This window comes from Prionailurus viverrinus, chromosome D1 (assembly GCF_022837055.1).
Source record: "Prionailurus viverrinus isolate Anna chromosome D1, UM_Priviv_1.0, whole genome shotgun sequence".
In the NCBI taxonomy this organism is placed as follows: Eukaryota; Metazoa; Chordata; class Mammalia; order Carnivora; family Felidae; genus Prionailurus; species Prionailurus viverrinus.
The window spans coordinates 21,622,350-21,638,798 of NC_062570.1; the positions used below are offsets into that span (position 1 = coordinate 21,622,350).

Here is a 16,449-nt window from a genome sequence, read left to right on the forward strand (position 1 = left end):
TGTCTGTGGAAACAAACAATAAAATACATAGATTGATAATAGATATAAGCATAGCTGATGGAAGAAGGCTCTAGAAGATGAGCCAGTGCATGGATGTCCTTCCTTTTTACTTTACTTTCTTTTCTCATCTATGCACCGCCCCCCGCCCCCTACCCCCAGCCAAGCCATTGACAACATGCCTGTGACTATATCTGAGCTCCCCTGGGCTAGAGTGTGTTCTTGGGCACAAGAATTCTGTCCCTTCTTGAGAGATGAGGAGACAGAATTCCTGCATTTGCTGCCCAAGGACTAACAGAAGGACATCACAAGAGCCAGGAGTACAACCTGAGCCTACTGCCTCAGGCTCTGAGAGACAGGAGCTCTCATGTGACTCACTGTCTCCACCCATTCTCTGCCTCCCTCCCCTATAGAGAAAGCCAATAGTGTCCCCTACTGTCTCTGCACACCCTATTCTCTTCCTCTAAGCCCTCCACTCCATCTCACATCAAAGTCAGTGTTGAGAGCAGAGAAGAGACCAATATACCCTAGACCTCTTGGATGTGGGTTTAAAAGAAAACTATAAGGAAACATGGGATTCAGACATTCACCTTCCTTCTCCCTGGCCTCACTCAGTGCTGGGCTTTATGCAGCCTTTTTTCCATTAGCCCAAAGGAGAAAATGATGTTCATGCATAAAGGAGGCAGCCTCAAGTGTACTCTTCTTATTCCCTTAGTGTTGAGAATCAGACCTTTTACAGACCCCAGTCACCAAGGTGCTCTGGGAATAGACTAAGATTTCTGTTTGTGGATTTTCCCAGATGGTCTACATCAACTTCAGGAGCAAAAAAAAATAGCAACTCTCATTTTTACCAGAACCCCAGCTGGCATATCACAGAGAAGTTTATGCTACTTGATGATCTCAGGGGCCTGCTTACAGACAATTTCCCTGGGAATTTCTCAGAGACTTGTCTATGAGGAAGGACTTGCACTGTCTTTATTGACAACCTGGATAATGCTGCTTACCTGGCATCTTGGGACTCAGTTGTTCTACTCAAATTTCCCCATTACCCCAGGGATTTCATACCATTCATGCTGAATGTGGGGGCTCATTTTTCCTCTCCTTCATTAACTCTTGGTACTTAAGGTTGACTTTAAAGAAAAATGGCCTTGGGACACCTGGGTGGCTCAGTCAGTTTAGCATCTGACTTCAGCTCAGGTCATGATCTCACAGTTTGTGAGTTCGAGCCCCACATTAGGCTCTGTGCTGACAGCTCAGAGCCTGGAGACTGTTTCAGATTCTGTGTCTCCCTCTTTCTCTCTGCCCCTCCCCACTCACACTCTGTCTCTTTCTCTCTCTCTCTCTCTCTCTCTCTCTCTCTCTCTCTCAAAAATAAACAGTAAAAATAAATAAATAAATAAATAAATAAATAAATAAATAAATAAAGGGAAATGACCTCAAACTTATTTTAGCCACCATTTCCAGATCTTCAGCAGGAGTTTTGCTAATAGGACCAAACATTTTTAGATCAGAATTGTAGATGCTACAGAGAGCACCTCAGACAAAATGTTTCTAAGAGCCTGAGCTGTTCAGAACAGTGGAGACACCACACCACCACCACCACAAACACCACCTACCCTCAGCTCTATTAAGGGCCACAGGCAGGCCTTTGCTATATATAAGGAGATTAAAATATACCAACACATATGCAAGGAAGCACACACACACCTGCATAAAGTTACTCTATAGATGTGTGAAGGCCGAGATGTAACAGGAGATGTACCTGTTTTAGTCCTGTCATTCTCCAGATGACAAAGCTGCTTTCCATATGATCTGCTACATGAATATTCTAAGAAACATTCAAAGGCATGTAAGCAACTGCATTTGTAAGTTAACTGAGGCTGCCTAAAATAATCCCAGTTTTCCTGGAATAGTTCTGATTTACATCTATTATCCCTGTATAATTATTAATAGCATACTTTCTCACTCTCAAAAGTGTCTAGATTTGGAGAGGAAATTATATGGTCACCCTACTAAAAAGAGCATAAGCAGCTGTTCAGGTCCTCTGGCCCCTACTGTCTCTTAGACCCATTGACCTCCATCCCCATTCTGGCTAAGGAAGTATCTGTCTTTCACCCTTCTTGCCCTGAAAGTTCTCCTTAACTGAACTTACTCCTTCTGACCAACCAATACTGTATCTCAATAGATTCAGGTTCAAAAATAGGAAGAACACTTGCTACAAGCTGTTTCTGATTTATACCTAACCAAAATCTCCAAAGCAGAGAAATACAAACCTGAACTACCTGCCTAAAATAGGTGGAAGGGAAATAAGAGGGAAAAGAATCACATTGGTTGAAGGAATAAACATTAGTATAATTTTACCTTGTAACCATTGGTACAATGGAACAACGTTGTTGAATATCATGGCATATAGTACAATAAATTGATTAGTAATATTTAACAAATTTGGACATAGACATACATTTTGACCCATCAATTCAACTGCTAGGTCCATACCCCATAAAAATAAGTATACATGTTTACCTAAAGACATGTCAAGAATTTTCATAGCACCATTATACATAATAATCAAGAACTGAAAGCAACCCATATGTCAATCAACTGTAGACTGGGTAATAAATTGGTATTAAATAAAATAGAATTCCATACAGCCATGAAAGCTAATAGCATAGATAAAGGTCACAAACCTATTATGAAACAGAAGAAGCCAAGCACAAAAGAGTGCATACTTTATGATTTCATGTATATGAATTTCAAAACTAAGAAAATCACTCTGTGGTGTTAGAAGTCAGATAGCAGTTATTCATGCTTGGTCTCCAGGCTAGTGACTGGAGAGGGATATATATATATATATATGAAGGATGTCTCAGCGTTGCTGACAGTGTTCTGTTTTTCATAGGGATACTGGTTACATGGATGTGTTCAGTTGGTAAAAATTCATCAAGCTGTATCCTTGCTACACTTGAAATTAAATGTTGACTTAAAACGTAAATGGAGAACAAAAACAAATTAATATTTTAGCAAATCATCCTGTCAAGCTACTTTAACACTAAATTTACTAAGCACCTTTGATCCATAATTCCCTAACTTGTAAAATGGGAATTTACTGACCTAACAACTCAGTATGGTGGCACATCCAAAAGGACCATCATTTTATATTTTTTATCCATCTTGTATCTCTTAAGATAAAACTCCCTTTATTTCTTATATAAAGGGAGGGAATCAAGAGGTAAAAGAATTGATGCATATGGTGCAACTACAGAGTACCTGACATTATGCTGGATGTTTTCTAATGTAACATAATATTTATAACAACTATACAGTATACATGTATATGGAAGATGTTTTTGTTTTTTCCGAAGATGGCCATGCCAGCGCGCGTGCGCGCGCGCGCGCGCGCGCGCACACACACACACACACACACACACATCTTGCATCCCACATGTTCTTGGTACAATAGGACTGACATTCCTCAAATAAAGAGATGGGATTTATGTTCCCTACACTTGCATCTAGGCAAGGACTTAGGATTTTTCCAAAAGAGCACGGCAGAAGCAATGCTACGTGGCTTCCAAGATTCAGTCCTAACAGGGTACAGCTTTTACCTCTCTCTCTGTCTCTGTCTCTCTCTGTCTCTCTGTCTCTCTCTCTCTCTCTCTCCCCCTCCCTCCCTCCTTCCCTACTTCCCTCCCTCTTTTTCCACTCCTATTTCTTTTTTGGCATCTTCTAGACTTCAGGACAGTCATATTGGAACCCTCTGACCTTTCCTCAAGACATAGCACAGGGCAGCAAGTTTATGGCCATTTATCCAATATTAAGGGCACAGAAGCCCTCTAGGACCTGCATGCTAGTTGGTAGACATCAGGGGAAAATACTCAAGGGAAATGGCCAGAGGAATTTTTAGTACAAGTTTGAACTATTTGATCCAATTCCCCCTTACTACTCAGGAAATCTCTTTTCAGTTCTGTAGTTAGATGTTTTTAGGCATATTTTTATGAAGAAAATAGTTATTTGCTTTTAGTACACATAATTTCATATCCGCTACATTTCTCTCTCTTGAATAACAGTTTGACAGATGTATGGCAATGGCCCAGCAATGGAAGAATGGGAATGATCTCTATTTATTAGAGTAGAATCAACTCATTGATTCATCATCCAATAAGTATTTATTAAAGCCAGCTATTTCCAGCACTCTTGCAAATTTTATACTCAGAAAATTCTTCCCTGATAGAACAAAACTAAGAATTCTGAGTAAAATATAAAAATCCTCTACCTGTTAATGTTTGATGTGGCAGGAACTAAGTGAATTCCTGTGAGAGCAAAAGAAAAAAGATCTGTATCCAAGGGGCACACAAGCACTGGACCTGGAGTTTGCCCTTGGGGAACTAGTAGATTTCCTATGGCCCAGAGTTGGGTGTTAATTGAGTTGCCTATGCAGGACCCAAGAGATAAATCCTGGGATAAATCCTTTTATGACTGAATCCTGGAAGCCTAAGGGTTTGGAGCCATTATTGACTCATAATACTGGGTCCCCAGAAAGAAACATCTTCCATGGCTAAATTAGATGAATTAAAAAAAAAGCCCGCATAGGAAGAAGGCAAAGATATGTGTCTGACTTGGCCTCGGCTCTAGGGAAGAGAAAGAGATAAAATATCCTCTGAGAATTTCTAGCAACCTCTGTGTTTCAGGCAAATAAATGGATGGATGGATGGATGGATGGATGGATAAATAAATAAATAAATAAATAAATAAATAAATAAATAAATTTAAAAAATCATATTACATATATAACAAAAAAAATCATCTCTGGAAAATACAAGTTAGCTCCAGATATCAAAGAATTTCCCCAGATAACTATCCAGGGATCATGAGCTCTTAATGAAAAACACTAAACAAACACAAAATAAGCCACCAGAAATGAGAATCATCATTAAATGATAAACCACAAGCTATAGAACCAGACCTGCAAAATCATTAGGCTTATCAGGGACAGAATACAAAATAATTTATTTAACGTGTTCAAAGGGGCGGTAAGCAAATTGGAAGTGTAATGAAGGCCCCATAAAAATTGACAAGGCAGGTTTTTAAAATAATCAAATAGAGCTTGTAGAAATGAACCTAGTAGTTGATTTAAAGAAATCAACCTGGTAGTTGAAATGAGGAACTGTATAAATATGTTAGACAGCCTCTTAAACACAGGTGAAGAGATAATGGGTAAATTGGAGGGTAGATCTAAAGAAATTATCCAAAGTTGGCATCAGCCTGGGGGGTGGGGGGGAAAGACTATGAGTTAGAAATGTAACTTAAGAAATGTAAAAATAGTGAAGGTCCAATAGACAGATAGAGAGCATTTGCTACATTCTTGGGCCTGTGTTTTGCTCTGAGAATAAAGAGCAACCATCAAAACGGACACAATCCCTGCCCTTTAAATGTATAATCTAGATATATACCTAGATACCTAGAATAAACAGATGCTTATACATAACTAGGTAGAAATATTGACTGTGCAGCATTGGTACTCCTTCCATGTTTGGGAATCTGCCCTTGTGTGACCCATGGTTGAAGCCAAACTCAGCCTCCTACTGTGAAACTTCCCCAAAGAACAAAAGACTGAGCTCAGCCAGTCAGATGTTCCCAGGCAGGACTCTGAGTCTGGAATAAGTGACACAAGAAAGAGGAACAATTTATATTTCATTTTGTCAAAGACAAAGACAGAAAAACTACCAATTGATAACAAGTATTAGGTATTGGTGATACCCAGTGCAGCCTAACCAGATGGTTCTGCAGTACAGCTTGGCTGTGGTTCCACCACCTGGCTTCCCCTACATCCTGACTAGCTTCAGAAGCTGGTTCCCCAGCCTTCTCTAAGAGTCTGTTAATTACCCCCAATTTCTTGCCAATTAACTCCCTCTTTTGCCAAAGCTAACCAGAATAACTTCTGCTGTTTGCAGTCAACAACTCTGGCTTGTATAATAAGGACTGGAGATTCATGGGGCTGTACACGGGGAGTGGAGACAGAGAAAGCATTCAGGCTGTGGGACAAATTTATCCCTGGGATGAAGGCAGACACATCTGCAAAAACCACCTTCTTAGAGGGATGTAACAAACCCTCCCTCAAAGTTTTGCTCTGTTTTGAATGATTTTTCCCCTTTCATGGAAATGTTTGGATGTGGTTTGGAGGATAAATGAACAAGTATTTCCGATTCCACAGATCATTCTTCATACTCCTATGCAAAGTTTTTAAAACTTTCAATTCTTCGATGACTCTTTTTTAATGCAATACAGGCCTTAGCAAAAAAAAATAAAATAATAATAATAATAATAATAATAATAATAATAATAAAGAGGATTATATTTAACATCTAAGGCAGCTTATGGCACAATAACTATTTTTATTAATGATTAAATAACTAGTGTTTGTTTAAATTGGGCAATGTCATGATAGGGTTCTGTTTTTTGTGGACTCTATCTTCACTGTATTGCCTTTGATATTTTGTATAAAATCAATACATGGAATAGCTTTTTGTACACTTTTTAAAACTTGGGAAATCATTTTCCTCCAAAAAATCATTATAGAGTATTCTAGAAAGTATATCTTTGATTTTTTGTAACAGGTTATTTTGTACAAATCAAAACCACAATGAGATACAACCTGGCACCAGTCAGAATGGCTAAAATTACCAACTCAGGCAACAACAGATGTTGGCAAGGATGTGGAGAAAGGGAAACACTTTTGCACTGCTGATGGAAATGCAAACTGGTATAGCCACTCTGGAAAACAGTATTGAGGGTCCTCAAAAAATTTTGAAAAAAAAAATAGAACTCCCCAACAGGTTATTTTGTGCTAGATCTTTATTCAGAAATAGTTTCCAATTATTACATTGTTACTATGGAAATATGCAATCTATTTTATGATATGGTTTTAGAAATGCATTGCTATTAGGCTTGAATATAAGTAGCAGGTTACCAGCAGAGAAAATCAGGAGGACATTCTGAGCAAAGGGAGTCACAAAAGGAAATTAAAAGGCCATTAGAGGGGAAAAAGCAGTGTAAATTTGGGGAATGTCAAATGATAGTGAGACTTGAATTATTGTATACATGGCAGGGAGGGGTAGGAAATAGTTGAGAAGGGTTAGGGGTAATAATAATAAATCATATCTCTCTTCCATTTCTGAAATTAGACACAGATGTCAGACCAAAAAACAATTTCCAGTTTTATTGCTGATAAAGTTGATTGAAAGACCCCTGGATGTACAATAGGACTTTATAATTCCTTCATGGCCCATCACAGACTAAATTAATGAATATAGGTCTAAACCAAGCTGGTCAACAGTTGGTATTCTCCAATAAAGGAGAAGTGTTACAAATGAAAGAGATGATTGGGGATCTTGAGAATGTGCCTGTCCTAATCAGAAATGGGGCAAGGGGCCATAAGAAGGTGGCTAGGCCACACTGAGTCACATAAGTTCATTCTCCTAATTTTTCATGAGTCCTATAAATTGTTCCTTTCCTTTGGATTAGAGTGGGTAGGATAAGGGGGAAGAGAAAGGGTTGCTTCTTTAACTACCTGCCTGGCATGTAGAGTCTTCTTTATCAGGGAAAGAGAAATGTGAAGCATAAATAAGGCTAGAATCTCTAGAATTGCCTTTGACTTTTGGTAAAAGATAAGAAGGATGGAGACCAGGAAAACTGAACTAATGTAGTGGGAGGAATATGCAGAATTGACACTAAGAATAAATCAAAGACAAAGCTACTCTTAGAATTTAGAGAAGGAATTTGAGATCATCAGATGAACATATCACAGTTAAAAAAAAAAAAAACTCTTTGGAAAAAAGAAAACAATGTCTTTCTGTGCAGAAAATAGCAACATTTTGCATCATTCCACTGATCTTTTAGCTTTAAATGCAATGAATATAGTCATTGAAAATCCTGATTTTGATAAAAATTTAATCACATGGAAAGCTGTTTACAGTGTGTTACAGAATGAAAAGTAAAGTTACAAAATTGTACTTAATATGATCACATTTGTGTCTATATATATATATATATATATATATATATATATAGACACATAGTTTTTGCAAAAAAAAAACTATACTATAGTGTGTGTGTGTGTGTGTGTGTGTATAGTTTTTGCAAAATGGTCTAAGTCACCACAACTACCCACACAGAAAAATATTCTGAAAAAATATACACCAAAATCCTAAGAGTAGTTATCTCTAGGTAGTAGGATCATGGATTTTTTTTTATCTTTTGCTTATCTCTACTTTTATATATTCCCATAATACTTGAGCATTACTTTTGCAAATATAAGAAAAAATATTTTTAAAAATTACATTAAAAACAAAACACTAATTTAGTATTTTAAGGTCTCACTAAGGATTCGTTCAATATTTATTTAGCATTTTCTATCTCTGCATGTGTTAGATCATCAGGTTGAGGTTTGAAATACAACCTCAAATAAACATTTTCTACATGTATTACTGCCCAGTCCCTATTACAGTAGTTCAGCAGGTCCCACATAAGTTTATATTACTGACCCTACTAGTTTAGTGCATTAAATGAAGAGAAAAATCTTTACGGTCTTCCTCTTGACATACCTTTTAGGCACATTGTTTCCAAATGAGAGTGAATATATAAACTTTCTCAGCTCAAAGGCAGCAGGAACTTGGACATTGCACAAAATGAATATATGTGCATCACATGTGCTATTTCTTAGGCACACAGATTGAGCCTCTGGAAGGCAGCAAGTGTAAGAGTATAGGCTCTAGAATGAGACAGTCTAAATTCAATTCTTTACTCCACCACCTACTATCTGTACAATCTTAAGCAAGCTCCTTAACTTGTAGAGAAGATTACGCGAGAACTTGTATGTACAGTCCAAAGGGCATAAAGTTTCCAAGATGTCATATTGGGGTTTGAAAAACATGAGTCCCTTGAATGTGGAACTCTTGTCCACCTTCATTCTCAAGTCACGGAAGTCTGGAAAGTTAGGATAAAAGTAGGGGGTGCGTAGTCACTGCAAGCAAGATACAATATGAAGGAAGGAAGCAAATGGGACTAGGAGTCCTAGCTTTAAGGAAGCTAGACTGAATGGTATCAAAACCAAATTGTGTGGACAAGAGTCTTAGGACTTTTTTCCCTCCCACTCCAGGCCTATTTCTTCCTTTCATGTGGTCTCACCAGTCACTGATGGGAACCTAAAGAGATTGTCATGTGAGTTAGTAAAAAATGGTGAGAAGGGGACCACAGATGACACTCAGGAATCACTGACTTTGGGACATGGAGCAATGGCTTATTCACAGAGAACCAGGTCTATCACTTGTACACAGACAGGTATCCTCAAGGAAAAAAACATATAAATGAATATTTTATAAACACGAATATTCTCCCATTAAATACCTACTTGCAGAATTACATTAAATACAGCTCATTCCACCTACCATTCATATTTTGGTTTTAAACACCATTTGTCTCTAAATAGTGCTGGGGCAGGGAAGTTACAAAATAAGCCTGAAACATATTGTTTTTCTGTAAAGCAACAAAGTGCTCAAAATCTAATAGAGAGATATTAAAAGAACATAGGAACTTGCATGAAGAGGCTCCCACTGGACAAATCAGGGACAAATTGAGCATCAAAGTAAGCAATGACAATAATGAATCATAATCCATTACATAAAATTAGAAAGCATGAGTTCACAATAATATGAATGAATAACTAGATGAATGAGTGAATAAATAAATAAATACAGAAGGAAACGTTCTTCCTGACAAAGTGCCAACTAGCAAATGAAGGACTGATGGAGTTAAAAAATCTCTACTTTTCAACCATCAGAGTAGTATTGATTCAGGCAAGAATTATCAATGGATGCTAAAACTAGAATGTGAAAAATTGAAAAGGAACAAGACATTTCATAGTCTCAAAATATCTTCCCACAACTTTGTTTTCATTATAAAGGGAAAAGTAGTAATTTTCCTCAATAAAACTACTAGGAAATTGCGAAGTTCCAAAAATTATATCATCAAATGTTCCCAGAAACAATCTGACAGGTTATAGAATATATTCATTTGTGACAGTAAAGAAAGGAAGATTTGCTCTGAGAAAACAGTATTGTGCCCTGCAAGGTCAACAAGGAAGAATCGGTCTATGGTCTTGGTGACTTTTTCTAGTTTATCTTTGGGAGGCGCCTGGGTGGCTCAGTCAGTTAAGCATGGACCTAGGCTCAGGACATGATCTCATGTCAGCTGTGCTGACAGCTCAGAGCCTGGAGCCTGTGTTGGATTCTGTGTCTCCCTCTCTCTGCCTCTCTCTCTCTCTCTCTCTCTCTCTCTCTCTCTCTCTCTCTCTCCCCCTCAAAAATAAACATTAAAAAGAAAAATAGCAATATACTAATTTTTCTTTTGAACACAATCTTGCTGGCTTAATCTGATATTCTGGGGAAAATGGGAGCTTCTTACATGAATAATTTTTTTTCATTGTATAAGTTTTTCTTCAGTGTGTTGTCTGTGGGATATGAGTGAAAATGGAGAGTACAGAATGAATACATAATTGTTGGTATTTTATAAAATTTCTTTCAGAGCCAGTGTTCAATTGATAGTGATTTAGAGTTTGCTTAAGTTAATCATTTTATATTGACAACACTATACTTGACCATAAAAAGGAGTGGAAAGTTGGGGCTTACAAATCTAAAATAGAGCCTGGTTCTGCTATAGCCACTAGGTGTGGGTTATTAATCAAAACGGACACCAGGAACTCCCCTCACACAAAACTTACAGTCTAATTTGTAGTGGATATGTATACAGAAAAGTAAATCAGTGGCCCTACACTTTGACCAACACTTGATAGGTTAAGTACAGTATGCTCTGAGAACACAGAGAAGAGACATTGAAACCAGCAGAGAGGTGACAGAAAGCTATTCCAGAAAGTCATCTCACAATAGATCATCACAAAAGTAAAACTCCAGAGTATCTTCCCTTCCTTGGCTCACAAAAAGATTACTGAGTTATGATGAAGCCAACGAAAAGCCATTTTAAAAATAAAGGGATGAAGTAGAGTAGAATTTGCTACCCCAAAATATTTATCTTTGGCATAAGGGTTATCTTGATCTGATTAATTTTAAGAAAACAAAGGCATAGAAGAAGCTCTGAAAACCAAGTAGAAGTAGCCCTTTTGTGAGGGAAATTAATATTTATAAGGGAAGTCTCTATGTGTAAGAGTGTCTCTCCCTCTGTACCAAGAAGAGGGGGATGACTAAATCTCTAGAAACTATTATCTAGCAGCAACTTAAATCTGCATAACCACCATGCCTTCATTTATTGTGCTTTATCTGATAACCTTTCATAACTGATGACCCTCCCCAACAGCATCCTCTTTTGTCTTTAGCTGGAAATGGTATTTAAGGTCGTGGCTTGGGCCATTCTTCCTGAGTATCTCCCATGTATACAGGAGGTATACATGTTATTAAAGTTCTGTTTGTTTTTCTCCTGTTAATCAGTCTTTTCTCACAGGGGAGTCAGCCAAGAATCTAGAAGGGTAGAGGGAAAATTATTTCCCTCCCCTATAGGGAGTATATAAGGGAAAAAAAAAAAAAGAAGAAAGCAGTCTCAATTCTGCTCCTTCTTTTCTTCCTTTTCTTTTCTTTTCTTTTCTTTTCTTTTCTTTTCTTTTCTTTTCTTTCTTTTCTTTTCCTTATCCATTCAGACACCACAAGTAGTTTATGAAGTAGACAGAAATAAAAGGAGAAGACAGTAACACAACCCCAGCACTATCAAAATTAAAGGTAATCAGTTTTTATGAGTGGCACCCTTACTAGCACAGAATCTGGCCAAGAGTAGACAGTCTGAGTTTGTTCATACTGCTAGTAAGAGTGTGAATTGCGATAAACTTTCAAGAAGGAGTTTTGAAATAATATTCAAAATCTCATGTCATTCAGTAATTCCCAATCTAAAATATGTATCCTCATTAGGGAAAACTCAAAGAGTCATTGAATAAGTATGCTAAGCATTATTGGTAATTTGGAAAAACAAAATAATATACAGTAGTAGAAAGCTGTTAATGAGATATACCCCCATATATTAGAATTTTGCAATCATAAAAATCAAGTTGGAAGAAAGAGAACAGAAAAACCAAATTCTGTGAGCTGTGTCTTGGGGCACACACTTACATAACCAGAGCTGACATTCCCTTGCTTTCACATTATGCTTTTCTCTCTGCCTCTTTTTGGGTACCCACAACCCTTCATATATTCCTTTTCTGCTTTTTTATTCATTTATTTATCTAATAACAGCCCCTTCTCCCCCTTTTCATTGGTAGTTACATTTTAAAGGAACTGCTCATAGACTTTGAAAACAAGGAAAAGATTGTGTGTATGTATGTGCAGGTGTAACTGAACTCAAGAGGCTTGCCACTTGGTGTGCACTGAATTGAACAAAACTCAAGAAAGGGCTGAAAGCAAAGAGCTTTGTACTACTTGTCACAAGTAAGGAGAGAGGAAGATAGGTCTCAAAGCACTGTCTCCCTGTGGGGCTAGTACAGGAAGCTTTTATTCAGTATATTAGGGGCAGGTAGCTTGCATATACAATAAGGAACTTAATATAATCTCTATTACTTGGGCTCTTTGGTTCAACTGCACATGTCTGGCGTGTCAACATGCTAATGAATACATTGTATGTTTAAAATAGGGTGGAAAACTGCCCATAAGAGGAGATCTTAGTATTATAATGAGTTAAAGGTAACTTCAGGACAACTTGGGGGCTCCCGCACAGGTCCTCAGCTCCAGACCAGCTCAGAGTGGCCCAGGCAAGGGGCTACCAGGGGAAACACCTAGCCTGGCCTTTCCTTGTCAGGAACTGCTAGTTCTGCAAAACAAAGCATATTCCTTCCCTGCTTTTGTCCCTTCCCCCTCCTCCCTTCTGCTGATAGCTTTCAGCCCTCTGATCTGAGTAACTCCCTGTTGCATCTTGGCTAACACAGGCACTGTGCATAGAAAGACTCTCTTAAAACATACAACCAACAAGCAACAGTGACAGACCCTGGGGAGGATACAGAAGGACAAGAAAAGTAGAGTAAAGGGAGACTTCCTTTCACTGATCATTTTTTGGTAATAATTATAAATACCATGAATATGTACTGCCCAGTCAACATACAAATAAATACATATTGTAAATGGGATGTGGAAAGAATAGAGAAATGGAGAAAGAAATAATTAATTCTCTTAACAATCCTGCGGAAACTGTTTTAAAAAGGAAGAGACATCAGGGGCGCCTGGGTGGCTCACTCCGTTGAGCGACTGACTTCGGCTCAGGTCATGATTTTGCAGTTTGTGAGTTCGAGCCCCGTGTCGGGCTCTGTGCTGACAGCTCGGAGCCTGGAGCCTGCCTTGGATTCTGTGTCTCCCTCTCTCTGCCCCTTCCCTGCTCATGCTCTGCCTCTGTCTCTCAAAAATGAATAAACGTTAAAAAAAATTTTTTTTAAAGAAAGAGACATCAACTAACTCGTGTGAGGTCACAGAACTGCTGAGTAAAAGTGAGGGTTCAGATTTTATTCTACCCCCCAACTCCTTAGTCTGCTTTTTCGGAGACTTTATGCTGTTCTTCTCGTCTCCCCTGTCCCAGTCATTCCAATTCTGTGATGGTTCTCTGTTCCATGCCATCTAAACACAGTTCCCTGATTCTACCACAGTCATTCTTTTGAACTCACTCTTAGTGATCTGTACCTTCCTTAATGATACAACTCTATATCCATCCAGACTTCATTTTTACAAATAGAAGAGAATTTTCCTAAAAAGAATCTCATAAATCAAAAGTATTTTCAGAGCATTTCACGTATTGTTGCTTCTCAAAGAGATATTTACTACTTACATTTTCCTTTTAAACCAAAAAGCAACTCTACCTCCCTTTACACAGTACCATTAGGCTGTGGATTTGCAAACCTAAACTGTATAATCCTTTCACCCTTTGCTGGAAGGTGTGTCAATCAGAGTCCCAGCAGAAAACAGATGATCCCCTGAAACAAAGTAATTGAAAAACATAACAAGGGCACTATTTGCATGGGTACAGGCAAAAGAGTGGTTGAGAGAAACCCCAAAAGGATGGTAGAGGCTAGTAGAAGCAACACTACCACCCCTTTGAATGAAGAGACAAAAGAGGAAATAGGCATTCAGTGACTATAGCCCCCTGGAAGAAAGTCAGGGAAATAAATATCACAGTATCATGCTCCTCTTTTTCTCTGGTTTTCTCTGCTGATGCCGCCATTGGCTTAACCCAACCAGAAACCAGATGGCCATGGAGCCCATTGACAAGATCCATTAGGGAATGCCTCCCAGGACTTGGAGCAAGGTACACAGAGGCAGAAAGTTGATCTAGAGAGGCACAGAGAGAATACCTCACGTAGTCTCTGTCATATACATTACCATAACAGTCAGTCATCATTTCTTCTGCTGACCGGCAGCTGTGTGGTGCTAACCTAATTACTGGCTTGTAACACAAAGTCTTCTCTATGGTTCTGAAATATTCTCCAGATTTTTAGCTGACCACCCTGAGCTTCAGACTTCTCCACCCAAGTGTTAAAAGCACAATTTGAAAACAAGGAAATGGTTGTGTGGGAAAAATTCCTCAAATCTGTACTTCATAACTTTGATACTTTCTATAAGGTCTTCCAACCAGCATGACCAAATCCTTTCAAGTCCAAGTCCCTGAAGCTCCACACTACTGTCTGAGGAGTTACCATGCTTGCTGCTCTCTGGGTCCTAGCATACTCCCCACCATGTACTCTGCAAAATTCTTGAAGAATTTGGTCATTTAGCCAAGACCATCTCAACAAAGTTTTGTACCTCCTACCTTCTCTGCAAAAATGTGGTATTTAAAATTAGCCCTTGAAAAGTTGCATGAAATTTCTGTAGATAGAACTGGATCTTAACATCCTAGATCAGTTCACATTTGAAATGAAATCTTCCAGGGCTGATGGAGGAAGAAAGTGAGCCATAGTGGAAGGCCACTAGAATTAGAAATCAAGAGCCTACATCCTAGTCACAGTTCTGCTGCTGAGTAACTGAATGACCTTGGAGAAGGTACATAAACCTGGACCTATCCTCAGAAATATAAGCGAACTGAATTAAGCGATTCTTAAGATCCTCTAAATATTGAGTACCTTATAGCTTTAAGGATAAATAAAATGGGGAGGATAAACTTCGAGAAAGATTTAAAATTTCCTCTATGTAACCAATGGAACCTGAATCATATAAGGAAAGAGAAAAAAAACAATGCTTTCCTAAGTATTGTCCCTTTCTCAAGAGAATGTCTTTTTGCTCAATGATTTCTTCAGAGCAACTTTGACGTCTTTATTTCTTAAGCTATAGATTAGCGGGTTGAGCATGGGCACAACGGTGGTATAGAACAAGGAGGACACTTTCCCCTGATTCATAGGTAAAAGAGAGGATGGTTTGAGGTACATAAATGCCCCTGACCCAAAGAAAAGAGAAACAGCAATTATGTGAGAGCTGCATGTGCTGAAGGCTTTGGACCTGCCCTCAGTGGAACGAATATGGAGAATGCTGGTGAGGATGAGGGCATAAGAAATGAAGATGGTAACTGTGGGCACGCCAATATCAATGCCCACGACAACGAAAACTACCAGCTCATTTACATAGGTGCTGGTACAAGAGCGCTCAAGAAGGGGAAGGATGTCACACATGTAGTGGTCAACCAGATTGTTGGCACAGAAGGTCAGTCTCACCATGCATGCCGTGTGGGCCATGGCCCCAGAAAACCCCATCACATAGACACCCAACAGAAGAAGCGAGCAGACCTGAGGAGACATGGTGGCTGTGTACACCAGTGGGTTACAGATGGCGATGTAGCGGTCATATGCCATTGCTGACAGGATGAAGGACTCAGAGACAACAAAGAAAAGAAAAAAGAAGAGCTGAGTCATACACCCTGCGTAGGTGATGATGTTCTTCTTTGAGACAAAACTCATCAGCATCTTGGGAGTGATAACAGTGGAATAGCAAAAATCTATGAAGGACAAGTTGAAGAGGAAGAAGTACATGGGGGTGTGCAGGTGAGAATTCAGCCCAATCAGGGTTATCAGACCCAGGTTCCCCATCACAGTGACCACATAGAAACCTAGAAACAGGAAGAAGAGGGGCATCCGGAGTCCGGGCTGGTTGGTTAAGCCTGCAAGGATAAATTCTGTCACAGAGGAGTTCTCAGCTGCCATTCTCATTAAAGGCATTCTGTGGAAACAAGAGGAAAAAGTCACTTAGAAAGGGAGACAGAGACAGAGGCCCCTTCTTCCTCCCATTCTTGAAAACCTGATCCACACAAAGAGATTTTGGACTTGCAAAAAGGCCTTTCAGGATGCCTATGTGTCTGTTCTCACAGCCCCCTAAGGAGTCTGCCACTAGAGTACCCTCTGGAGGATGGACCTTTCTCCATGGTGAGGGCAGATGC

At 38.9% G+C, this 16,449-nt stretch overlaps 1 protein-coding gene across 1 annotated transcript; it reads right to left on the minus strand.

Annotated features, from left to right (window-relative positions):
- Positions 1 to 15,283: 15,283 nt before the first annotated feature.
- Positions 15,284 to 16,231, minus strand: LOC125176534 (olfactory receptor 145). Its single transcript, XM_047878135.1, has one exon. The coding sequence runs from the start codon at positions 16,229 to 16,231 to the stop codon at positions 15,284 to 15,286; it is 948 nt and encodes a 315-aa protein (XP_047734091.1).
- Between the last annotated feature and the right edge of the window lie 218 nt (positions 16,232 to 16,449).

Coding starts and splice junctions, on each gene's coding strand:
- LOC125176534 (XM_047878135.1), bottom strand. CDS start 16,231: ATGCCTTTAATGAGAATGGCAGCTGAGAACTCCTCTGTGACAGAATTT.